This window comes from Pelobates fuscus, chromosome 12, assembly GCF_036172605.1.
Source record: "Pelobates fuscus isolate aPelFus1 chromosome 12, aPelFus1.pri, whole genome shotgun sequence".
NCBI lineage: Eukaryota > Metazoa > Chordata > Amphibia > Anura > Pelobatidae > Pelobates > Pelobates fuscus.
This window is the reverse complement of record NC_086328.1, coordinates 108817548-108845316: the sequence shown is the minus strand read 5'-3', so window position 1 is coordinate 108845316 and position 27769 is coordinate 108817548. Positions and strand designations below refer to the sequence as shown.

The 27769-nt window shown below is 44.5% G+C and overlaps 1 protein-coding gene across 1 annotated transcript in view; it reads right to left on the bottom strand.

The window, feature by feature from the left end:
- The window catches only part of PRMT3 (protein arginine methyltransferase 3), an 87962-nt gene that overhangs the window by 9939 nt on the left and 50254 nt on the right, over positions 1-27769 (bottom strand). The window contains exons 11-13 of the mRNA XM_063438619.1: positions 27591-27669; positions 19791-19978; positions 17272-17358 (exon numbers count right to left, since the gene is read on the bottom strand). Of these exons, the coding sequence (XP_063294689.1) occupies positions 17272-17358; positions 19791-19978; positions 27591-27669 (354 nt within the window). The remainder of the gene's footprint in view (positions 1-17271; positions 17359-19790; positions 19979-27590; positions 27670-27769) is intronic.

Below are 27769 nucleotides of genomic sequence, written 5' to 3'. Positions count from 1 at the left end.
CTGCGTCGAACTCAGAACCTATTGTTCGTTGTTGTGCATCTGAATCTAGAGGTAATAATGAAGACGGAGTGTGTCCTCAAATCATATCAATTATTATGTTGCTAAAAGTCTGAATGCACTATTCCATGCACATCATTTTCTGGGCCTCGACTCCCTTTGCAGCTTTGTGACGGCTGTAAAAACCACTGACTCGTTGCAATCAGTGGACTGAAACTAATTACTTCTGCTCCAGAAATCGAATCCATCTCTGAAAACATCCCAAAACAAAAGAAATCCGTGGAGATCTTAAAAATAAAAGCCTGGAAAAAAATAAAATAAAAAACAAGACAAAAAAAAAAACAGATAAAATAGGAAAGGGAACCCCCAGGCCAAAAAAAACAAAACAAAAAAAAACAACAACTTAATTTCTGCTAAAAATGGATTTGCAAGACTTATTTCAAAGGAAAATATGCAAATATACGTAGAATAACAAGAAGGTTCAGATCTGGAAGATAAGGAAAACCTCCGATCAGTTGTCAATGACTGAATGCACCATGAAGTAGGTGTTGGACAAAATATGTAACTGTTGTTTTAACTATTACATATGGTCATTCCCACCCCCCACCATTCCCCCCATCCCCTAATAGGACTCATTATTGCTAATGAAATAGTTTCTCCATCTTTTTACATTCGGCTTACCCAACGTATTGCTAGACTCCATTACCATACCTCCCTTCCCCCCCCCCACCAAATAAAAAGCAAAAAAATAAATTAAACGTATTTAACCCCTTAAGGACCAAACTTCTGGAATAAAAGAGAATCATGACATGTCACACATGTCATGTGTCCTTAAGGGGTTAAAGGGGCAGAGTGGGATTGCAAGACATCCATTCAGTTTTGTAGACAATCTCACAGCAGGATATTTTACTTTCCAACTGTGATAAGATAACTGCTTTCTCTTTCAGACACATAGGGGGGGCTTCCAGTGAATCATGAAGTACTAAAGGCAATAGTTAAAAAAAATCAATAAAAAAAAAAAAATAAGAATGGCACATCACTGACAAACTTTTTTTTTTTTTTTTTAAATAACAGATCGGACAACATGGAAACTGTAGCCTTTCTGAGTTTAGCTGCGCAAATTAATACATATTTTACAGAGGAGTGATGTGATTGGCAGCCGGGAAGCAGGTGCATGTTAACATGTTTTCAAATCATTAAATTATTATTATTTTTTTTAATTCCAAATGTTATTAGATTAGTTTAATAGTAGTGTTAAGACATTAATGGCCCTTCAGCTGCAGAGTATGAGCTTTCAGGACAAAAATGAAAAGTATTTATCACATTCTACGCGCTGGCAGATTTACGGTTAAATTTACGGTTTTACGGGAGACGTAGAATGCTTTGCGCATATTTCCTGCGCATTTTACTTCTGCAGTGACGGATTCCTGAGCTGAAAGACTCCTTGGCAATCACACAGTGCGTTCCAGCAGTAAACTATTTAATCAACTTGGGCCTGGCTCTCGGTGGGTCCACCAGCAATAAAATCAGCGATTTGCCCAAAACGCGTAATAGAAAACGCTGGCTCAGCTATGGTTGACTTGCCGAATTGATTTTCAGTCAGCCACGTGCACACTTTCCTACCAGCATAAAAAATAAAAATCAAGGTCTATCGGCAGTGACTGTCACCCTGCACGTTCGTTGCGACCCCCCCCCCCCCCCCATTTAATTTTCCGAGCACAGCAGCGTCTTGAAAGATGCACAGGGATTATATTGCCTGATTTAAATCAACAAACTCAGATAGCACGAAGCGCGAGTATAGAGTCTATAGATTTACAGACTGCTCTTCCATGAAAATAAGCTGTAATCTCACGGTTCTCTGAGTACGTTTCTTCCTTATTCTCTATAATTTCACTAAATTGCACTAAATGCAAAATGGCAGTTCCAAATTCAGATAACACAGTAAAGGAAAAAGCGGATACATTTTCTTCGTTCATGAAAAGGTTGACGAACTTCCACGTCCCCGATTGACAGGATGACAGTATGTAAGGACAGATCTTTACCTAATAGCGCTTTCTCACCCACATTTTTAAGTATCGTTTTCATATACACCCATTGTACCGCGCTAGGGAATCTGATGGCGCTATATAAATAATTAAATAATAATAATTATACTGGGACCAGGGAACTGGAAAATTTCAGGCCCAAATTGCTGAGCTAGGAAATACCGGTTTGAAGATTTGCCTCCTTTTTTTTTGGTTTCCTCTTCCCTGGTAAATTCCCATCAACAACACAATGCTTACGTATTTGGTGCGATGACATTCAGTTCGCTCCTGTACCTGTGTCTTTTCTGCTGCAGTTGGGATTTACAGATAGCTGGTAACTTTCTCCAAAAATATCAAACTATAGAGTCTTTGCATTGAGTCGATCTCAGAAAGTGTAAAACAATATACAACACGCATTGTACAGTGCTGTGGGATATAATGCTTTCTGAATAATAATTAAGGTTTCTGGAAACAACTTCAACTTCCTTACATCAAACCTGCATCCACAGCCATTTACAAAGGTTGGCGGTTCTAAACTTAAATAAAAAGTCATGTTATTAGATCTAAGTGTTTTGACATTAATAACAAAAACAATTTAAAAAAATAAAACCAAGGTTCGCTCAGCACTCAGAGCCATACCTTCTCCATTTGCAGAGATAAACATGAATTTAGCTTCCTTAATTTCTCTCCCATTCAGACTGTTCTTGGGGTGCAATGAGACTCTAAGGTTAGACAATGAGCTACAAAATGGTAATATTATGTTAGAAGAAATTTCACTAATTATCATTAGACTCTTCATGTCACAGTAACCTTTTGGGGACCCTCTAAAATTGCACAGGTACCCATTTCATAGGAACTCTTATATAAAATGTTTTAAATATAAAATAGTTAATTTTTGCATATTTTGAGAGTTTAGTAGAAGACTTATCCAACTACTGGGACCGTCCTTGCGTCCACCATTCCAAGAAATAAATATGACGATATCCACAAAATTAATTCACGAAAAGCAAAATTGCAGCAAACTGTAAACTGAATTGGCAAATGTAGGATAAAATAGGCAGGTTATGCTGCCTAGATTTTGATGATAATTTAATTTCAGTTACATTTATTTACCTACTATGCTGTGCAGATTCTATAATGAAAATGGGGCTCATTATAACAATTCAAAATAGCTTCAATATAAAGGTCCCTGCAAAGCACTCAGCTTTCTATAAAAAATTCTTTATTAGTTCCCAAACATGTACTGGACTGAATACAGTATCTGACCCAGATCTCCGCCGTTATTAATGGATCATATCGGTCACAACACAGCGGCGCAGGGTAAATGCCAGATCTACAGAAGGCATGGGGAACTTTAAACACAGCAGATTATAAAACACAAAAGAACGCAGACTTCTCAATTCAACGAGGAGGAAGGAAATTAGAAATGATCATCCTCTTCATTTGGAGAGAGCAATTTATCATTGTGATAGTCTCTGCTCTGCCGTCCCGGCAGTCTGCGAGCTGAACAGGATACAATTAGGCTGTCTCTACACAATGCACGCAGATAATGTGCTACTGATGGGGTTTACCTGACCATGAAGAGGCAGTGATTGTAATCATGGTACCAGTGTCCGCAGGGCCCAGGAGCTGCCAGCACAGGGTTACTTCAACACAGAATGCAATTCAATGAGGTTTAGATCCACATACATAAAAAATAAAAAAACAAGGGTCCCAATTTAGAAGGAACAGTCTCTATTTTGGGCTCTAATCCCTCTATCCCTCTTTTCTCTCCCAATGTCCCTCTTTTCTAGGAGCTCCATATTGCTGGTGTCTAACAGAGCTCTGCAGCAATTATACGAACAAAAATGGGTCTTTAACCCCTTAAGGACACATGACGTGTGTGACACCTCATGATTCCCTTTTATTCCAGAAGTTTGGTCCTTAAGGGGTTAAACTACAATAAATGTGTTTAGAATAGGATCAATGTATCATGTTCACAAACAATGATTTGTATATTACATTTTAGTTCCAGAAATGGTTATCAGTGGGTCATGATGTCACAAACATTGACCTAAAATATCTCTGGTCAAGGTCACATCTCCAGCAATACTCCTAAAATACAAAGTGTCCCACTTGAAGTGCTGGGTATGTCATAACAGCTTCTTTAAAAAAAAAAGTTAAATATTTTACAGTATAAGGACACCAGATATCATGTACACAGCAGAATGTTTTACGTGCCTTATTTTTGTTGTTGTTTTTAAACTACAAACGGGTGTTACTGTTTTAATATAAATGTGCATTGCAATAAGTATCTTCAAGTGAAAACGTCAACACAACAGCAGTCGTGGATTTAATGTTTTATTTAAAAGATACAATCTCTGAGGTTTAGAGAAAGAAATGGCCAAGCTACCAGTTTAGAACACATTTTTTAGGGGGAGAAAGCAGCTTATTCTGTTATTATTTCACTTAGAATGTAAGCTGAACTGAGCGGGGCCCTCGGCACTTTCTGTTTCCATACGTCCAACTTGTTGGTTAATTCACCTATTGTACAGCGCTGAGGAATATGTTGGCGCTTTATAAATAATGATAATGATTTGATTTAAGGAAAACTCCAAGCACTATTTCCCTTTCCACCAGGTATATCCTTACCCTTAATGCGGGATGTTAATCAAACCAGGACTAACTTCCGGTTGCCATTCAAGTCAGTAAAATCTTTGATTATCAGTATCACTCATTAAAGTTTGAATTGCTGGGAAATCAAATTGAATTTCAACATTTATTCCCAAATCACTGAGCTGAAACATGAGCTGGGACTTGAGTTTTTCCAACAATTTTGGCTTAAAAGTTGAAATGAAAAGGCGTATAGTGTATTGTATTCCATAGTGTAATCCGAACACTATAGTGTTTTCCTTTGTATTTAGATTCAGGGCTCTAACTAAAAAATGAGGTAAAAAAGGGTATTATTTACCTTATTTGGAGACTAAAAGCACGCGTGGCCGCACTGAGCTGCTAATGGAGGCTACCTGTGAGAACGGAGACTGGTAGACAGTCAATAGAAGCATATTTAAGCCTGAAATGTAAGCATTGCCATATGTACTAAACCTGCAATGTTTTACATAGCAGGCTTCAAACTAATGGAACACAGCACCCAGATCATTTCATTAAGATTAAGTGGTCAAGGGGGCCTTTAGTGATCTTTTAAAAACATTTTTTAATTCCGATAACTCACACTTTACGGCATTTGTCAGCAATATTTTGCCAACAGGGCTGCAGGAGGACTTTTTCAAATATCTGCTGGAGAACAACTGAAGCTGGCAGTGAGTAACACAGACCTCAATTCACTCCCGGCAGCGCAGTGAGTAACACAGACCTCAATTCACTCCCGGCAGCGCAGTGAGTAACAGATCTCAATTCACTCCCGGCAGCGCAGTGAGTAGCAGATCTCAATTCACTCCCGGCAGCGCAGGGAGTAGCAGATCTCAATTCACTCCCGGCAGCGCAGTGAGTAGCAGATCTCAATTCACTCCCGGCAGCGCAGTGAGTAGCAGATCTCAATTCACTCCCGGCAGCACAGTGAGTAGCAAACCTCAATTCACTCCCGGCAGCGCAGTGAGTAGCAGATCTCAATTCACTCCCGGCAGCGCAGTGAGTAACAGATCTCAATTCCCTCCCGGCAGCGCAGTGAGCAACAGATCTCAATTCACTCCCGGCAGCGCAGTGCGTAGCAGATCTCAATTCACACCCGGCAGCGCAGTGAGTAGCAGATCTCAATTCACTCCCAGCAGCGCAGTGAGTAGCAGATCTCAATTTACTCCCGGCAGCGCAGTGAGTAGCAGATCTCAATTTACTCCCGGCAGCACAGTGACTAGCAGATCTCAATTCACTGCCGGCAGCGCAGTGAGTAGCAGATCTCAATTCACTGCCGGCAGCGCAGTGAGTAGCAGATCTCAATTCACTGCCGGCAGCGCAGTGAGTAGCAGATCTCAATTCACTGCCGGCAGCGCAGTGAGTAGCAGATCTCAATTCACTCCCGGCAGCGCAGTGAGTAGCAGATCTCAATTCACTCCCGGCAGCGCAGTGAGTAGCAGATCTCAATTCACTCCCGGCAGCACAGTGAGTAACAGATCTCAATTCACTCCCGGCAGCGCAATGACTAGCAGATCTCAATTCACTCCCAGCAGTGCAGTGAGTAGCAGATCTCAATTCACTCCAGGCAGCGCAATGACAAGCAGATCTCAATTCACTCCTGGCAGCGCAGTGAGTAACAGATCTCAATACACTCTCAGCAGCGCTGTGACTAGCAGATCTCAATTCACTCCCAGCAGCGCAGTGAGTAGCAGATCTCAATTCACTCCCGGCAGCGCAGTGAGTAGCAGATCTCAATTCACTCCCGGCAGCGCAGTGAGTAGCAGATCTCAATTCACTCCAGCAGCGCTGTGACTAGCAGATCTCAATACACTCCCAGCAGCGCAGTGAGTAGCAGATCTCAATTCACTCCCGGCAGCGCAGTGAGTAGCAGATCTCAATTCACTCCCGGCAGCGCAGTGACTAGCAGATCTCAATTCACTCCCGGCAGCACAGTGAGTAGCAGATCTCAATTCACTCCCGGCAGTGCAGTGACTAGCAGATCTCAATTCACTCCCGGCAGCGCAGCGAGTAGCAGATCTCAATTCACTCCTGGCAGTGCAGTGAGTAGCAGATCTCAATTCACTCCTGGCAGCGCAGTGACTAGCAGACCTTAATTCCCTCCCTGCAGCGCAATGAGTGGCAGATCTCAATTCACTCCCGGCAGCGCAGTGAGTAGCAGATCTCAATTCACTCCCGGCAGCGCAGTGAATAGCAGATCTCAATTCACTCCCTGCAGCGCAGTGAGTAGCAGATCTCAATTCACTCCCGGCAGCGCAGTGAGCAGCAGATCTCAATTCACTCCTGGCAGCGCAGTGAGTAGCAGATCTCAATTCACTCCCGGCAGCGCAGTGAATAGCAGATCTCAATTCACTCCCGGCAGCGCAGTGACTAGCAGATCTCAATTCACTCCCGGCAGCGCAGTGAGTAGCAGATCTCAATTCACTCCCGGCAGCGCAGTGAATAGCAGATCTCAATTCACTCCCGGCAGCGCAGTGAATAGCAGATCTCAATTCACTCCCGGCAGCGCAGTGAGTAGCAGATCTCAATTCACTCCCGGCAGCGCAATGACTAGCAGATCTCAATTCACTCCCGGCAGCGCAATGACTAGCAGATCTCAATTCACTCCTGGCAGCGCAATGACTAGCAGATCTCAATTCACTCCCGGCAGCGCAATGACTAGCAGATCTCAATTCACTCCCGACAGCGCAGTGAATAGCAGATCTCAATTCACTCCCGGCAGCGCAGTGAGTAGCAGATCTCATTTCACTCCTGGCAATGCAGTGAGTAGCAGATCTCAATTCACTTTCGGCAGCGCAGTGAGTAGCAGAACTCAATTAACTTCCGGCAGCGCAGTGAGTAGCAGATCTCAATTCACTCCCGGCAGCGCAGTGACTAGCAGATCTCAATTCACTCCCGGCAGCGCAGTGACTAGCAGATCTCAATTCACTCCCGGCAGCGCAGTGAATAGCAGATCTCAATTCACTCCCGGCAGCGCAGTGAGTAGCAGATCTCAATTCACTCCCGGCAGCGCAGTGAGTAGCAGATCTCAATTCACTCCCGGCAGCGCAGTGAGTAGCAGATCTCAACTCACTCCTGGCAGCGCAGTGAGTAGCAGATCTCAATTCACTCCCAGCAGTGCAGTGAATAGCAGATCTCAATTCACTCCCAGCAGTGCAGTGAATAGCAGATCTCAATTCACTCCCGGCAGCGCAATGAGTAACAGATCTCAATTCACTCCCGGCAGCGCAATGACTAGCAGATCTCAATTCACTCCCAGCAGCGCAGTGAATAGCAGATCTCAATTCACTCCCGGCAGCGCAGTGAGTAGCAGATCTCAATTCACTCCTGGCAATGCAGTGAGTAGCAGATCTCAATTCACTTTCGGCAGCACAGTGAGTAGCAGATCTCAATTCACTCCCGGCAGCGCAGTGAGTAGCAGATCTCAATTCACTCCTGGCAGCGCAGTGAGTAGCAGATCTCAATTCACTCCTGGCAGCGCAGTGAGTAGCAGATCTCAATTCACTCCTGGCAGTGCAGTGAGTAGCAGATCTCAATTCACTCCCAGCAGCGCAGTGACTAGCAGACCTTAATTGCCTCCCTGCAGCGCAATGAGTGGCAGATCTCAATTCACTCCCGGCAGCGCAGTGAGTAGCAGATCTCAATTCACTCCTGGCAGCGCAGTGACTAGCAGACCTTAATTCACTCCCTGCAGCGCTGTGAGTAGCAGATCTCAATTCACTCCAGGCAGTGCAGTGACTAGCAGATCTCAATTCACTCCTGGCAGCGCAGTGACTAGCAGATCTCAATTCACTCCCGGCAGCGCAGTGACTAGCAGACCTTAATTCACTCCCTGCAGCGCTGTGAGTAGCAGATCTCAATTCACTCCTGGCAGCGCAGTGAATAGCAGATCTCAATTCACTCCCGGCAGCACAGTGAGTAGCAGATCTCAATTCACTCCTGGCAGCGCAGTGACTAGCAGATCTCAATTCACTCCCGGCAGCGCAGTGAGTAGCAGATCTCAATTCACTCCCAGCAGCGCAATGAGTAACAGATCTCAATTCACTCCCGGCAGCGCAATGACTAGCAGATCTCAATTCACTCCAGGCAGCGCAGTGAGTAGCAGATCTCAATTCACTCCCGGCAGCGCAGTGAATAGCAGATCTCAATTCACTCCCAGCAGCGCAATGACTAGCAGATCTCAATTCACTCCCGGCAGCGCAATGAGTAGCAGATCTCAATTCACTCCCGGCAGCGCAGTGACTAGCAGATCTCAATTCACTCCCTGCAGCGCAGTGAGTAGCAGATCTCAATTCACTCCCTGCAGCGCAGTGAGTAGCAGATCTCAATTCACTCCCGGCAGCGCAGTGACTAGCAGATCTCAATTCACTCCCGGCAGCGCAGTGAGCAGCAGATCTCAATTCACTCCCGGCAGCGCAGGGAGTAGCAGATCTCAATTCACTCCTGGCAGCGCAATGAGTAGCAGATCTCAATTCACTCCCGGCAGCGCAGTGAGTAGCAGATCTCAATTCACTCCCGGCAGCGCAGTGAGTAGCAGATCTCAATTCACTCCCTGCAGCGCAGTGACTAGCAGACCTTAATTCCCTCCCTGCAGCGCAATGAGTAGCAGATCTCAATTCACTCCCGGCAGCGCAGTGAGTAGCAGATCTCAATTCACTCCCGGCAGCGCAGTGACTAGCAGATCTCAATTCACTCCCTGCAGCGCAGTGAGTAGCAGATCTCAATTCACTCCTGGCAGCGCAGTGAGTAGCAGACCTTAATTCACTCCCTGCAGCGCTGTGAGTAGCAGATCTCAATTCACTCCCTGCAGCGCAGTGAGTAGCAGATCTTAATTCACTCCCGGCAGCGCAGTGAATAGCAGACCTTAATTCACTCCCTGCAGCGCTGTGAGTAGCAGGTCTCAATTGACTCCCGGCAGCGCAGTGAATAGCAGATCTCAATTCACTCCCTGCAGCGCAGTGAGTAGCAGATCTCAATTCACTCCTGGCAGCGCAGTGAGTAGCAGATCTCAATTCACTCCCGGCAGCGCAGTGAGTAGCAGATCTCAATTCACTCCCGGCAGCGCAATGACTAGCAGATCTCAATTCACTCCTGGCAGCGCAGTGACTAGCAGATCTCAATTCACTCCCTGCAGCGCAGTGAGTAGCAGATCTCAATTCACTCCCTGCAGCGCAGTGAGTAGCAGATCTCAATTCACTCCCTGCAGCGCAGTGAGTAGCAGATCTCAATTCACTCCCGGCAGCGCAGTGAGTAGCAGATCTCAATTCACTCCTGGCAGCGCAGTGAGTAGCAGATCTCAATTCACTCCCAGCAGCGCAGTGAGTAGCAGATCTCAATTCACTCCTGGCAGCGCAGTGACTAGCAGATCTCAATTCACTCCCGGCATCGCAGTGAGTAGCAGATCTCAATTCACTCCCGGCAGCGCAGTGAGTAGCAGATCTCAATTCACTCCCGGCAGCGCAGTGAGTAGCAGATCTCAATTCACTCCCAGCAGCGCAGTGAGTAGCAGATCTCAATTCACTCCCGGCAGCGCAGTGAGTAGCAGATCTCAATTCACTCCCGGCAGCGCAATGACTAGCAGATCTCAATTCACTCCCGGCAGCGCAGTGAATAGCAGATCTCAATTCACTCCCGGCAGCGCAGTGACTAGCAGATCTCAATTCACTCCCGGCAGCGCAGTGAGCAGCAGATCTCAATTCACTCCCGGCAGCGCAGGGAGTAGCAGATCTCAATTCACTCCTGGCAGCGCAGTGAGTAGCAGATCTCAATTCACTCCCGGCAGCGCAGTGAGTAGCAGATCTCAATTCACTCCTGGCAGCGCAGTGACTAGCAGACCTTAATTCCCTCCCTGCAGCGCAGTGAGTAGCAGATCTCAATTCACTCCAGGCAGCGCAGTGAGTAGCAGATCTCAATTCACTCCCAGCAGCGCAATGAGTAGCAGATCTCAATTCACTCCAGGCAGCGCAGTGAGTAGCAGATCTCAATTCACTCCCAGCAGCGCAGTGAGTAGCAGATCTCAATTCACTCCCGGCAGCGCAGTGACTAGCAGATCTCAATTCACTCCCGGCAGCGCAGTGAATAGCAGATCTCAATTCACTCCCGGCAGGGGAGTGAGTAGCAGATCTCAAATCATTCCTAGCAGCGCAGTGAGTAGCAGATCTCAATTCACTCCTGGCAATGCAGTGAGTAGCAGATCTCAATTCACTTTCGGCAGCGCAGTGAGTAGCAGAACTCAATTAACTTCCGGCAGCGCAGTGACTAGCAGATCTCAATTCACTCCCGGCAGCGCAGTGAGTAGCAGATCTCAATTCACTCCCGGCAGTGCAGTGAGTAGCAGAACTCAATTCACTTCCGGCAGTGCAGTGAGTAGCAGAACTCAATTCACTTCCAGCAGTGCAGTGAGTAGCAGAACTCAATTCACTTCCGGCAGATCTCAGTTCACCGCATCCCAGTCCTTGTCAAGGAGAAATCGAGCAAGAGTAGAGCAGCATGCTGAAACATTTGCCCTTGCCATGTACCTGGCCATCCTAGTCCCATCTGGACGCCAGGGAAGCCATCATTCGACTGCTAAATAGTAAGCAAAAGTGGAGGCTAAAAATATCAGCATTGTCAATGCGTGTGTGTAGCAGTGAGTGTTACAATGTGTGTGTGTGTGTGTGTAGCAGTGAGTGTTACAATGTGTGTAGTAGTGAGTGTTAATGTGTGTGTAGCAGTGAGTGTTAATGTGTGTGTAGAAGTGAGTGTTAATGTGTGTGTAGCAGTGAGTGTTAATGTGTGTGTAGCAGTGAGTGTTAATGTGTGTGTAGCAGTGAGTGTTAATGTGTGTGTAGCAGTGAGTGTTAATGTGTGTGTAGCAGTGAGTGTTAATGTGTGTGTAGCAGTGAGTGCTAATGTGTGTGTAGCAGTGAGTGTTAATGTGTGTGTAGCAGTGAGTGTTAATGTGTGTGTAGAAGTGAGTGTTAATGTGTGTGTAGCAGTGAGTGTTAATGTGTGTGTAGCAGTGAGTGTTAATGTGTGTGTAGCAGTGAGTGTTAATGTGTGTGTAGCAGTGAGTGTTAATGTGTGTGTAGCAGTGAGTGCTAATGTGTGTGTAGCAGTGAGTGCTAATGTGTGTGTAGCAGTGAGTGCTAATGTGTGTGTAGCAGTGAGTGCTAATGTGTAAGTGTAGTAGTGAGTGTTACAATGTGTAAGTGTAGTAGTGAGTGTGTGTAGCAGTGAGTGTTACAATGTGTGTGTGTAGCAGTGAGTGTTACAATGTGTGTGTGTAGTAGTGAGTGTTACAATGCGTGTGTAGTAGTGAGTGTTACAATGTGTTTGTGTAGTAGTGAGTGTTACAATGTGTGTGTAGTAGTGAGTGTTACAATGTGTTTGTGTAGTAGTGAGTGTTACAATGTGTGTGTAGTAGTGAGTGTTACAATGTGTGTGTGTAGTAGTGAGTGTTACAATGTGTGTGTGTAGTAGTGAGTGTTACAATGTTTGTGTGTAGTAGTGAGTGTTACAATGTGTGTGTGTAGTAGTGAGTGTTACAATGTGTGTGTAGTAGTGAGTGTTACAATGCGTGTGTGTAGTAGTGAGTGTTACAATGCGTGTGTGTAGTAGTGAGTGTTACAATGTGTGTGTGTAGTAGTGAGTGTTACAATGTGTGTGTGTAGTAGTGAGTGTTACAATGTGTGTGTAGTAGTGAGTGTTACAATGTGTGTGTAGTAGTGAGTGTTACAATGTGTGTGTGTAGTAGTGAGTGTTAGTGTGTGTAGTAGCAGTGAGTGTTACAATGTTTGTGTGTAGTAGTGAGTGTTACAATGTGTGTGTGTAGTAGTGAGTGTTACAATGTGTGTGTAGTAGTGAGTGTTACAATGTGTGTGTAGTAGTGAGTGTTACAATGTGTGTGTGTAGTAGTGAGTGTTAGTGTGTGTAGTAGCAGTGAGTGTTACAATGTTTGTGTGTAGTAGTGAGTGTTACAATGTGTGTGTGTAGTAGTGAGTGTTACAATGTGTGTGTAGTAGTGAGTGTTACAATGTGTGTGTGTAGTAGTGAGTGTTAGTGTGTGTAGTAGCAGTGAGTGTTACAATGTGTGTTCCTTGCAGTTTGTTTGTCCCTAGCAGAGTGATTGTTTGTGTGTTTAAAATTGTGTCTAGCAGTGTTCGGCAATGTGTAACTGTGTACCCTGACAGTTGTAGGAGTACCACAAATACCGCAAACTTCTCGCACACACACATATAATAACAAAGCCCGCATACCCATAAAAAAACCCAACAAAGCAGTCGCAGCACCCCTACCTAACACAAGCAGCACACAGAAACATAGACAAACGTAATAAAAAAAAACACAGTGCTGCTAAGCTGCCTACCGCTGCTTTAGGTGATAACCCTCAGCATGTCAATCAAGTCAAGAATAACTATATATACACAATCCAGTCAGGCAGCCACATCGACCATGCCTCCCTGTGGAATTCAGGATGTCATAAGCCTGTACTGCTGTTATAAAAGTGCCAAACGCAGCCCGACAGTAAAGTAGAAGGTACTTTCAACTGACATTGACAATTGTAGAGAAATATATTAGTAACTTGACATTCTGTATTGCGTAATACCCATAATCTTGCAGGAAGGGATGTGTGGTTTGATTGACAGTCATAGTTTTGCTGGACATTATCCGCGGCCTGTCCGGTAATACCTGAAGCGATTATTTTTGCAACTTTGTTATTATAGCATAGAGTGTAATGTCCTCTCTGCCTTAATTTGCATTTTAAAATCCCAACATTCTCTTCCCGTACGGCAAAATAATATATGTTACAGATAAAAAGATAAAACTTTAAAATAAAAAAAATAAAATGAATATGTACTTGATGTTAATGAACTTATCATACTTTCTTTTACCACTAGGAATTTTAGGAATAATTAATTTATTGAATTCTATTTGCAAGGTCAACATAAGGTCAGAGCAGCAAAAAGTACTTGTGAAAGCTGTAATGGGCACAGTTTGTACGTTGCCCGCGTGCTGTACATTCTGTTAAAGTCTGCAAACGGAAACAAGAATTGGATTCTGCACAGAAAACGACTTCTGAGGATAATGAAAACAGCAGGGGTAATGGGACTGCAGGATTGGGTGGAAAGATGTGCGTGTCTTGAATATAGACTAGTATTCAGAGCTTTAAGGTTCTTTGAATTAAAAAAAGAAAAAAGTAAAAAAAAAAAAACATAAAACACAAACTAAATATAACCTTAGGAAACAATTAACACGATTTGCCAGCAAAGCCTGTTTATGGACAGTTACAGGAACACTAAGTATAATAACCAGTACCGCTGATTGTATTAATATACCTAATTTCAGTGGTCATGGTGCAATGAGTCTATTGATGCCATTCCTTTTTTATGGAAATGACCCCGTTATCAAATGTGACTCCGTAAAGCCTTGGAAAGCAGTGATCAGCTGACAACACTACAGATTGACCGGGACCCTCCCAGAGCGGCTATCAATGAGTGACGGGGATGCTCCCAGAGTGACTATCAATGCAGTGACCAGGACCCTCCCAGAGTGGTTATCAAAGCAGTGATCGGGACCCACCCAAAGTGGTCATCAATGCAGTGACCGGGACCCTCCCAGAGCGGTTATCAATGCAGTGAGCGGGACCCTCCCACTGCGGTTATCAATGCAGTGAGCGGGACCCTCCCAGAGTAGCTATCAATGCAGTGAGCGGGACCCTCCCAGAGTGGCTATCAATGCAGTGAGCTGGACCCTCCCAGAGTGGCTATCAATGCAGTGAGCTGGACCCTCCCAGAGTGGCTATTAATGCAGTGAGCTGAACCCTCCCAGAGTGGCTATTAATGCAGTGAGCTGAACCCTCCCAGGGTGGCTATTAATGCAGTGAGCTGGACCCTCCCAGAGTGGCTATCAATGCAGTGAGCTGGACCCTCCCAGAGTAGCTATCAATGCAGTGAGCGGGACCCTCCCAGAGTGGCTATCAATGCAGTGAGCTGGACCTCCTAGAGTGGCTATCAATGCAGTGAGCTGAACCCTCCCAGAGTGGCTATTAATGCAGTGAGCTGAACCCTCCCAGGGTGGCTATTAGTGCAGTGAGAGCTGGACCCTCCCAGAGTGGCTATCAATGCAGTGAGCTGGACCCTCCCAGAGTAGCTATCAATGCAGTGAGCGGGACCCTCCCAGAGTGGCTATCAATGCAGTGAGCTGGACCTCCCAGGGTGGCTATCAATGCAGTGAGCTGGACCTCCCAGGGTGGCTATCAATGCAGTGAGCTGGACCTCCCAGGGTGGCTATCAATGCAGTGAGCTGCACCTCCCAGAGTGGCTATCAATGCAGTGAGCTGCACCTCCCAGAGTGGTTATCAATGCAGTGAGCGGGAGCCTCCCAGAGTGGCTATGAATGCAGTGAGCGGGACCTCCCAGAGTGGCTATCAATGCAGTGAGCGGGACCCTCCCAGAGTAGCTATCAATGCAGTGAGCGGGACCCTCCCAGAATGGCTATCAATGCAGTGAGCTGGACCATCCCAGAGTGGCTATCAATGCAGTGAGCTGGACCCTCCCAGAGTGGCTATCAATGCAGTGAGCTGGACCCTCCCAGAGTGGCTATCAATGCAGTGATCGGGACCCTCCCAGAGTAGCTATCAATGCAGTGATCGGGACCCTCCCAGAGTGGCTATCAATGCAGTGATCGGGACCCTCCCAGAGTGGCTATTAATGCAGTGAGCGGGACCCTCCCAGAGTGGCTATTAATGCAGTGAGCTGGACCCTCCCAGTGTGGCTATTAATGCAGTGATCGGGACCCTCCCAAAATGGCTATCAATGCAGTGAGCTGGAGCCTCCCAGAGTGGCTATTAATGCAGTGAGCGGGACCCTCCCAGAGTGGCTATTAATGCAGTGATCGGGACCCTCCCAGAGAGGCTATTAATGCAGTGAGCGGGACCCTCCCAGAGTAGCTATCAATTCAGTGAGCTGGAGCCTCCCAGAGTGGCAATTAATGCAGTGAGCTGGAGCCTCCCAGAGTGGCTATTAATGCAGTGAGCGGGACCCTCCCAGAGTGGCTATTAATGCAGTGAGCGGGACCCTCCCAGAGTAGCTATCAATTCAGTGAGCTGGAGCCTCCCAGAGTGGCTATCAATGCAGTGACCGGGATCAAAGCAAGTCCCTCAATCATGAGGCCATAAGTATGGAATATGACGTAGTCTGGAGACGCGCTAGATGACTATTCCTTTTATCGATAGGCTAAATGTTCCATTCTGGGCCACAGGTATGATACATAGCAGGAAGTTTCCTGAAATAAATAAACCTTTTTCATATTATTCTCTCTCCAGTTTTTATTCAGGATTATTCTAGTAAGTGAAAGCCCTGGGTGTGATGAATGAAATCCACCAGGCTGGATAAAGAACCAGGATGGTGAAACATTGCCGGTATTTATATGGTGAAATAAAGGTCTTACAGAGTGCGCCGTTTATTGGAATATTGTGTCAGGACCGAGGTGCAGTCCATGTATGGAGCAGCAAGTATAACATTGGATTTACATAGATTGCGCACACCCCCCCCCCCCCCCCCCCATTGTGATGAAGGTTAGTTAGTATTTGGCATTCCATTCATCATCTCCAGCTGCCTAACCTTGCAGTAAATCACTAATAAAACTTATTATTCCAAGAGAACATGCCTTAGTTCACTTGTACAAGCGTAGAAATTGTATATATGGGCTGGAGAAACACAGATTTGTTTTAAAGGGAGACAGATGTCTGCTAAACATGCAGAATGGAAAACCCTGGAATCATGGACTGTGAGCTAGGCAGCTTTATGTTGGGGCTGTTTAATCAATTATCAGCTGCAAGTTGGAAGATTTTACTCTACAATGGAAACTTAAAAAGCAAAAAAGTAAAAAAAAAAAAATAAATGTTTTTACAAAAACAGTCAATATATTTTTAATAAAAAAAGTATTAGGAAAAAATGATCCATCTCGCAATTCACAAAACAGTTTCACATGGTAGTGATATAAGATGCCTGGACATGCAATAACTAGCAAGGCAGGGTTATAAGAAGAGTCTGTGTGTGTGTGTGTGTGTGTGTGTGTGTGTGTGTGTGTGTGTGTGTGTGTAATAAATGGAATGATAGTCATATAAGATGTCTCTGTAACTGCAAGATAGCAAAACAGAATGCAAGGACATGTAATAAATAGCAGTGTAGTGATATAGGGAACATGGGCATGTAATATAGCCAGGTTGGGCATGTAATAAATAGCAGCGTATTAATATAGGGAGCCTAGACATGTACTACATAGCAGGGCAGTGACATTAGCAGGTTGGGCATATAATAAATAGCAGGGTAGTGATATAGGGAGTCTGGGTATATAATACATAGCTGGGCAGTGATATAAGGAACATGGGCATGTAATAAATAGCAGGGTAGTGATATAGGGGACATGGGAATGTAATACATAGCAGGGCAGTGATATATGCAGGTTAGGCATGTAATAAGTAGGCAGTAATAAAAGTGGAGTCTATGTAATAAAAAGAAGGTCAGTTTAATAAATAGATACATTTTGTACAGAGGGAAAGGTCATATTTAGAACAAACTCAGTGATATATTGTGCTGTTAATTGCAGTTTAATTTAGATTAAAACACAGCGTCCTTACCGTGCAGGAGGCGTCTCTTGTTATTGGCAGTAAGATTTCAGAGGTAAAATCTAAATCCTTAATGGCGATCTTCTGGCAGTTTATGTTCTAAACAAATTAAAAAGGAGGAACAAATCAAAAATGTTTTAGAAAACAGGTTCGTCTAGTGAAGATTCATTGAAAGAAATCGACAAATCTAGCAAATGTGATATGTGCCAAAATAGTATTTTATTTAATGTTCAGCTGGTTCTAACAGCCCTCATAGGGACGGGGAATCGAGAATAATGGGGAATGAGCAAAAAAAAAAAAAAAAACATGCAAAATGTTAGTGGGGCAAATGTGGGAGTTTATAAAAGAACGGCACATTTTAGAACAAAATCAACAAACAATCGAGCTATGTTTCAAAGACCGCTATTTTGGGGTAAAAATTGCAATTCCTTTGTCGAGCAATTTCCAGTTTAGGAAGTACGCCTCATGTGTGTCACAGACTCTTCATTCAAGTCTATTTTTTTACTGTTCACAGAAAAAATCCTATTTCCGCTGTGTTACTGCTGCAGTAATTAATTACAATTCCATTCTCCAGACAATACATATTTCATGTGAAAAAAAAAAAAAAATCAATCTTGAATGTTTATCTATAGCTTGGATGATTGCAGTTTTTTTCCTCCAATAATATTAATTATCGCACATGCTGAATGAATACAATAACCAAGATTTCCTGTAAAAATACATTTACCAATAAGAGGACTGAATGATGCATGACGCTGGGGGAAGCTAACCATGAATACCCTTTTAACGAACGGAGATAATTTCTAAAAAATAAATAGGACTGCCTGATTTAAAGGGGAACCGTCACTACGGAAGATATTTTTTTTTTTTTTATATAATGCTTACTTATCCCTATATCTTAAAATAGTTAGATAATAATAATCTAACATCATCTAATATTTGTGACGTCTAAAAAATTAAATTAAATCTAGAAATCCACTCCTCTTTATCCTTCAACTGGACACCTCCATCTAAGTGCCCCGTCAGTTATTGTTATAAGCTCTGTCCTTCGCACTTGGAAGTCAGCATAGAGAAAGCATACAGAAAGAGGAGAAATGAAACAATGTTTCTATTTCTCCTCTTCATTTGCATTGTGTGCCCAGACTGTGCCAGGACTTAACTGGGTTATGATGTAATTTGCTAAATCTTTAAAGGGACACTACAGTCACCAGAACTACTACAGCTTCATGTTGTTGTTCTGGGGTTTATAGTATGTCCCGGCAGGCTTTTCGATGTTAACGGTACCTTTTCAGAGAAGCTCATTAAAAGATTACCAGAATGCAGATTCTGTGCTTGGTCTCAACGAAGAGTAAACAGTGAGTGAAGTGGATTGCTCTCAAGATGCGGAGACTACAGAGATGAATGTGCAGGCTGAAGAGCTAGATCCCTCATAGTAAGTCGGAGGAGTATTGTGGTTTGCACCAATAAAAGGGGCAGATCACTTAAACCGCTCCATCATGGGCCGACGCTCTGCCAATGTTTCAGAGTGCTGGCTTTGGTGCTAAGAGTAAGAGAGAAGCGCCGGGTGACCACGAGAGAATTTTTAAAATGATCTGCACTCAATATTAGTGAAAACCATAACCCTCTCTCAAAGGTATTGGGAGAGGACAGGGCCGAAAAGGTCTCCCTGCTGGCTCATGGAGGCCCCTCGTGGTAGAACTCCTGGCCCAGACAGGGGTCCACCTATGCCACCGAATTGGTAAAATGGCTCAGGGTTTGACACAGTATGTCCACATGGTTTGACCAAAGCCCCATTTACTTAGACTAGGAACTATATTTAAGCATCTAAACTTTGAACCAGTACATCTTGTCTGTGCAAAAACATCTGTGTGTATTCTGATGGGGGTGGGAACCTTTTTCAATAAGTTACCTACCGGTAATCCAAACGTCACAGAGCCCATGTTAAATGATGTGGATTTAGAAAACACATGGGAAAAATGTACCAAGATATATATCGATGTTCACTATATACACCACCTGCACAATCCATATTATGAGATAGTCAATACTATAACACTGAAACTGGTGACCGAGACAGGGGAGTTGGGGGTGCAGGCACACGGACAGGGGAGTTGGAGTTTAAGCATGCGATGGATAGGCATAATGCAATCCTAGATATAAGAAAGCCAGAGACTAATGAAAGTATTTAGAAAATTGAGCAGACTACAAGGGCTGAATGGTTCTGTTCTGCCCTCACATTATATGAGACACCCAGTATTTCAAAGAGGAAGGCTCCAGATCCCAAACAGAGCAGAACAGAAATAATGCATTAAACTGGGCTATGCAGGCAAAGATGCAAAACTAAATTTGATTATAGATCAAAGCTACTAATTATCAAAATTGGCAAACATAGCAGCACAGGAAATAGAAATGGTACAAACCCTTCTATTAGGCTAATGTAGTAAATTCCCTATATTATAAAGATCCAATATATTTATATTAATATAATATTGTGTATATAGATCTGATTTTGCATAAAGTTTAATTCTTACCAATATGCTGCATGGTTCAGAAATCACTGTGTCTGGTTTTACAATTTCCACTACAGCTTCAGGAAGGACACATTTCTTCATACAAGACATATCAAAGTCATATACGTTCTCCCAGAATGCAATCTTCCCTGAGTGTTTAACCTCGTCGCACAGCGCCACCAGCTGGATGTGGTACTTGTCTGGATATACTGGGAACAAAGGAAAGAAGAGAATTAGACTGTTCCCAAAATCAAACAGCGCTCAAAAAAGCTTAACATTTCATAATATAGCCAGCGGAAGAAAAAAAAAAGTAGGTAAAACACATTATGGATGCAGAGGGAAAATGAAAAAAATAAAAATAATAAAGTAGAGGGTGGGTTGCAGGTACATTGAGATGTGGCGCAGGTATGTAAATATGTTTGTGTGGTGCAGGTATACATATATAAGAGTGGAATGCACATAAAAACAAATCACAGGAGGTGAGTGCACTGACACAGGAGGTGGGGAGCAGGTACTCAGATACAGTGCAGCTATACAGACACAGGAGATATGGAATAGCTACGCAAACAAAGGAGGTGGAGCACAGGCACGCAGACTGGGGAGTTGGGGCGCAGGCACGCAGACTGGGGAGTTGGGGCGCAGGCACGCAGACTGGGGAGGTGGGGCGCAGGCACGCAGACTGGGGAGGTGGGGCGCAGGCACGCAGACTGGGGAGGTGGGGCGCAGGCACGCAGACTGGGGAGGTGGGGCGCAGGCACGCAGACTGGGGAGGTGGGGCGCAGGCACGCAGACTGGGGAGGTGGGGCGCAGGCACGCAGACTGGGGAGGTGGGGCGCAGGCACGCAGACTGGGGAGGTGGGGCGCAGGCACGCAGACTGGGGAGGTGGGGCGCAGGCACGCAGACTGGGGAGGTGGGGCGCAGGCACGCAGACTGGGGAGGTGGGGTGCCGGCACGCACACCCAAGAGTTGGGGTGCCGGCACGCACACCCAAGAGTTGGGGTGCCGGCACGCACACCCAAGAGTTGGGGTGCCGGCACGCACACCCAAGAGTTGGGGTGCCGGCACGCACACCCAAGAGTTGGGGTGCAGGCACACACACCCAAGAGTTGGGGTGCAGGCACACACACCCAAGAGTTGGGGTGCAGGCACACACACCCAAGAGTTGGGGTGCAGGCACACACACCCAAGAGTTGGGGTGCAGGCACACACACCCAAGAGTTGGGGTGCAGGCACACACACCCAAGAGTTGGGGTGCAGGCACACACACCCAAGAGTCGGGTGCAGGCACACACACAGGAGTTGAGTTGCAGACACACTGCTCCACAATTCCTAGTTTAGTAAATATACCCCAATGTGCAGTAATGCAATTTCATGGGAATAAGGGATTTTCATTTCTTTAGTCACTCATTTTAAGAACATCTGTATTCTCTTTATCAGAAACATTTTACAAGTCCATTATTTGTGTGAATAATGACATTTAACTGAACATTTTCTGCATTGCAATATAGCAGTCAATATAGTCAAATGGTATGAATTAGTTGTTTTAAAACAATTTTTATTTGAAAATAATCGAGGACGGAGCAAGGTCACATTGTAAAACAAAGGTTTAAATCCCACTGGCTTACATTCAAAGCACAAAACTAGCTGAATCCCCCTAGTTCTCTTTAGATTGATGTAATTGTCGGGAAATCTGCATTTTACAGCCAGAGATTCCAGAAGGTATAACCCTTTAGTAACCTCTGAATAACACCATGCGCAGGGCGCACTAAAAATACACACTTTGACCGCCATGTAACACATCACTGCTGAACATCACAAAACTTGTCTCCAGGTACCTCTCCGCACCTCAATCGTGGTATCTGTTATTTGATTACAACGCCGCCCTCAAATAGTTTTTTTTTTTTTTTAAATGACTTATTACGCTTCCTTGCAGGTAAAATTAAGTGCTGATTGGACAGAAAGCATCCTTCGCAGCCCATTTAAAGATTCCTGGATATGGCATCTGTGTCCTTCCCGAGTCACTGCCCAGAAATCGTTTGTCATCAGTAACAATTCACGTGGAGAAAAAGCCTCTATCTTCAAAGAGATGACAAATCGGAGAAGAAGCACTGATGGGACTGAACACGCTAAGCTTACACATTATCCAGGGACAGTGGTCCTGTACGTCTGAAGCCACTGTCCGAACATCAAACGATAAAGGTTTAACAGTATTCTTCTGTAAACACGGTACTATGAAAATGGGGTTTTCATTAGCAGACAACATAAGTAATCCGAGGCATTTCGCACACCGCAATTCCGTATCTTTATATCATGCGTCTTGCACCAACTGATACCCATCAACAAAGTCAATACATTGTCTGTGACAAATTATTATATTTATAATATACAAAGGTTTAAAACCCAATGGATTTAATTCTCATTGAAGAGAAAAAAAAAAAAAAAAAACACTACTCACTAAATTGCAATTACTAACTACGGTAAATAATCTGTAGAAAATATATGATATATAAAGATGGGAGAGGATATACGTCTGCCCGTGTTTAGGAATTGTATTTGAAGAATATTAATCTGTTTTTTTTTAAATGGCAGAATTTATCAGAACTGAAAACTCAGTTCTTTTTAGATCCATGACTGAATGTCCGCAGCCAGATTCCTCATTTGCCTTCTGGTACAACAGACAATTTATTCTACAATGGGCAGATTTACATATTCCAAAATACCCAGGATACTTCACTCAATTATCATTTCTGTACACAAAATTCATTTAACGATTTAGACCCCAAAGGCATTAGATGTCACTTGTTTAATTATTTTCTTTACCACGTGCAAAAGCTAAGCACAGGTGGGGACCTTTTATATCTTCCCATATATTCATTGCCTGCTCCCCCGACCCCATAACATTCTTTATGCCAGTGTTAAAGGGACACTATAGTCACCTGAACAACTACAGCTTAATGTATTTGTTCAGGTGAGATCTATAGCTCCATGCAGCCTCTCTCATGTAAACACTGTATTTTCAGAGAAAATACAGTGTTTACATTGATTGATAGGAATATCTCCAGTGGCCGTCACTCAGACGGCCACTAGAGGCACTTCCTATCATGCAGGGCCCTAAAAAGGCCCTGTACACGTCAGACGTTTGAAAATACGTCTGACGTGTGCTGGAGAGAGAAGGCACTGTGTGCGCGCCTTCTCTCTCCAGCCTGTCAGCAGAGGAGGGGGCGGGCAAAGACCGCGAGCTGAGCTGTCAGTCAGCTCAGCTCGCGGCCGCTCACACCGCGCGCATGCGCGGTAGTGCGCTGAGGACTTTAGAGGGCGGCATGAATGCCGCCCTCTGAAGTCTGTGCACATGTGTGGCGAAGCCGCGCATGCGCACAAGGGAGCAATGACGCTTCCAAATGGAAGCGTCTGATTGCTCCCTGCTCGCGCCCGCCTATTTCGTCATTTTGACGAAATAGGGGGCGCGGCTTCACGAGGCTCCCGGCGCTGGAACCAGGTGAGTAAACAGGGGCTCCCTGGAGAGTCCCTTTAATTTTGATGGCAAATTTCAAATTATTTTAAGTCCTAGTTTTTTTACTAAAAAGCTATTTTAGTTGTAGTATTTTAGTTATCTAAATTGTTTTAGTTTTAGTCAACTAAATTTCCAATAGATTTCAGTCGACATGACAAGAATCTAATGGGTTTAGTTAAAGCTTCTATATTTCTCTTTTCCCCCTTCCCCAGCCCCTCTATGTCTCTTTGTGTCCTCCCAGCCCCTCTAGGTGTCTCTCTCCCAAGCCCTGGTATGTCTCTTTTGCCCCTTCCCCAGCCCCTGTGTCTCCTTGTGTCCTCCCAGCCCCTCTAGGTGTCTCTCTCCGAAGCCCTGGTCTGTCTCTTTTGCCCCTTCCCCAGCCCCTGTGTCTCCTTGTGTCCTCCCAGCCCCTCTAGGTGTCTCTCTCCCAAGCCCTGGTCTGTCTCTTTTGCCCCTTCCCCAAGCCCCTGTGTCTCCTTGTGTCCTCCCAGCCCCTCTAGGTTTCTCACTCCCAAGCCCTGGTCTGTCTCTTTTGCCCCTTCCCCAGCCCCTGTGTCTCCTTGTGTCCTCCCAGCCCCTCTAGGTGTCTCTCTCCTAAGCCCTGGTTCGTCTCTTTTGCCCCTTCCCAAGCCCCTATATGTGTCTCCTTGTGTCCTCCCAGCCCCTCTAGGTGTCTCTCACCCAAGCCCTGGTCTGTCTCTTTTGCCCCTTCCACAGCCCCTCTGTGCAGTATTAATTTTTGCTGCAAATTTCAATATTTTTTAAGTCATAGTCTTTTGACTAATAAGTCATTTTAGTTTTAGTCGTATTTTAGTCATCTGAATTGTTTTAGCTTTATTTGACTAAATCTGAAAAATTTTAGTCCTGAAGCAGGTACATGTCCAATTAAAAGTGTATATTCTAGGGTAGGGATTGAACTTATGTATGGCTAAACATCTTACATACATACATACACATACACACACACACACATATATATATATATATATATGTTGTACCTTGCACACAAGCTAACCTTCTTTAGCAAATAAAACCGGGTGCATTACCAGGGCCAAATGTCCATAAATCCAAAGTAAATGGCTGCACTCACGGGTACTTCGTTTTAAAATATAACTTTTATTCCAGTTCCATAAAAATCGACGTTTCAGTCCCTCTTGTGGACTTTCATCAGGATTAATATATTTATATATATAAAGTCTGCACAATATTATATTATTGAGGCTGTGCCAGATTTAGCAGCCGGCATTTGTTCTACACGACTGAAAATTGTCTGGCATTTTAGAAATGAATGCACCTGCATTCAATGCGCAGCACAAAACTAATTCTTTACACGTCTTCCGAATGGCGTTCAGTGATACGAGAGATTCACAATGACCAATTATGGGGCTGCGTGTGTAATGTTCATGTGTTTAATTGAATTTCTCGCATAATTCCAGCAGGTTGCCTTTCTCACCCCATACCTTTGAGTGTATTACAGCACAATGCGAAAAGACCGAACGCATACTGCAGTGATCGCCGAACGTCACAATCCATTAGACAAAAAACACATAGTGCTGAAAACAGAATGCTGTATACATGATGGCTATAGCTGCAGAGAGACGTGTCAGCAGTAAATGGAACACAGTCAGGCTCAGCATCGCTTACAAACCGACAGAAAGAACACTCCCTGCACTGACAAAGCAATATATTGAACGCACTATAACAAAAAATCACCCAGAACATTCATTCTAGCAAGGCAGATAATCTGCCAGCAGCATGAAGGAGAGAATGTGTGCCTGGTAGTAAAAGGGTTAACCCCCTCGCAGTGGGGGAGCCTTATTGAAAACCATTTAGTGTATTACACGTCTACTCTAAGTTTATTTTATTTATACTTGCTGCTAGTCTAAAATTAAGCTCAGTCTGCTTCCATCAATATACAAGACAAGGTTATGAAGGATAATGAGAGTTGCACTCCCACACTACATTTTCCGTAGGGTAAAACTGCACTGTCAACCAGACATTGCACGAGAGCACCCCAATACCAGAGTAAATCTGTGATGTGATGGGCATTTGCCAGAGGTGTTGAGACCCCTCTAATCTAGGCATATAGGGGCCACACTGCTCATCATCGTGGAGGAGACAGACTGCGATAGAACATAGGGGCCTCCAGTACCCTGGCATGACCAAAGCAAAGCAGCCACAAGGAATCTATAATAGTGAAATGTGGAAATCACAAGTGGCCAAGACCACCAGGATTGATCCCTACGCCAGCAGCCTGGTGTGCTTGAACATTACGATTTCATATTACATTTTTTTTTCTTTAATTCTTTATTTTTGTTTGTGCATAGATTATACATGTTCCAACTAAGCTAGCAATGCCACAACAGCTGTTGCCAGAGTTTCTACAGAATATATATATATATATAGGTTATATATAGGAATATATATATATATATATATATATATATATGTCAAATAAAATATTACAAATCGTAAATAGCAATACAAATATAAATGGGCAGCTTCACACAGTGTAAGAGCAACTAATATGGATGAAATAAAAAAACTATAGCGTGAGCACACCAAACAATAAGAAGATGTCTATCAAGTAATAAAATGTATTTAATGATACAATACAAATGATGACTAATTAATAAAATCCATAAGGTAACAAAAATAATCTGATATGTAATCAGCAATCTCCTAATAACGCAGTTCCAGGTAAATAACAATGAATATATCGAAATGTTACAAGTAGCAGTGTTCAGGATACTACTGCTGTAGAAGGACTCTGAACGCAACAAATTAATGTGCAACAAACTGCAGAGTAGTGTTTCTACATACATTTAAAGACAATTGTATGGCATGAAGAACCACGCACATTTTGTAAGTATTAGTGAGTAAACAGTAGTTTGGTGTATCCACACTCTTGTTAAAGGTAAAAGGATAGAAAAAAACACAATGCGAGGTAAACAAAGCATGGGTGATATGTATACAGGCTACATTATAAAGCAGATTTCAAGAAATTAGGTCCACTGAGGACCACCAAGAGTGAAACATAAAACATGTCTGCCCCATGATATCCTAGAGGTCAAGAGTAGGATAGTGCCAGAGCCCTAGTGCCGGGGTGATTTCTAGTATTGTCACATGTCTGGTCACAGGTACTGACACGATTGTAGTTGTAGTAGCCATCAGGAGATTGCAGACTTCCACGCTGGGTGTGTGGCTACCAGTTGTGTGGACCTCGGCAGGGGAGTAGCTCCCATTTGGACCGAGGTCCTAGGTGTTTGCTCTTTTTAGTCCCCCTCTCCGGCATTCGGTAGGTCGGGCTGTGCTGCAAGTGTAGCAAGCGACTGGTCAGCTGTTTGCCGCGTGGCAGGTCCCTGTCTCTTCGGTTCCAGGCTGTGAAGGGAGCCAGTGCCCTTAGTCCATGGATTCCCCTTCTCCGAGCGGGGGATCGTGGAACCTCGGGACATACGGGTAGCGGTCTTCCCCGTGGGTATGCGGACTGCGGCGTGGAGGAATCTCCAGTTGGGCCCCCAGCCTGGAAGAGGAACAGGTAACGGCTGCTTCTTTACAGGCGGTCGTCGTCTTGGGAGGGGTGGGTGTGGGTCTCCGCTTGGCGAGACGGTCCCAGAAGGCCTGGCAGATTGCCTTGAACCTGGCACCAAAGGCCTCACTCCAGGTCTGGCCCATCAGGCTTGTTTGGCTGTGCTGGGATTTCAAGGTGGCGGCCATCTTGGCGATGCCGCGTGGCTTGCAAGTTTCCTACTTTCAGGCTTTCTGGAGCAGGGATAACCCCCACCGGTCCAAGGGGGGGATAACGGGGCTCTGAGCTGTGTATTGCGCACCTCCCAGTAGGAGACAGCTGCATCTCACCACTGGTGGCCCGCCAGATGCCTGGGCCTCAGACGCGCTGTCCCGCGATCCGTCCGATTCGGTCACATCAAGGTTTGCTTGGTTGTAGAGTGTCAGCTTTAGGGTTGAAAAGCTTGTTTTTTGCAAATTCTGCACTGTTTTCGTGTGTTTGTGGCTCAGATCATGAGGAGCTACAGGCAAACACATCCTGCCATGTGGGAGGTCAAGTCCCGCCCCCTTCATATTAAATTTTAAACATCATCCTAGCTGCTAAGATAAAGCATTGGTTTCAGGATAGCTAACTGCAGGCGTTATGCATTGAATGAAATCCACATCTAAATATGCCATTTAATGCACCAACATTAACACAGCTTGAAATGGGTGCCTTAAAGCAAGCATTAATGGTACCATCGTTCATTTGTAGACGGAACATTCTGTTCAGCATATTCCAAAACACAATCCGCATACCAACCTGAGCCTCCATCTACCAGGTATTTCTCCTTGGCATAGATAACGGAATCCAGCATTGACTCAAACAGCAGGAAGTATCCCTGCAGTAAAGACACAATCTGGTTAGGATACAATGTATCGAGTACGGTTCCTGCAGGTTAATCATGTCTAAAATCACAAATATCAATTGTCAGCTTCTAG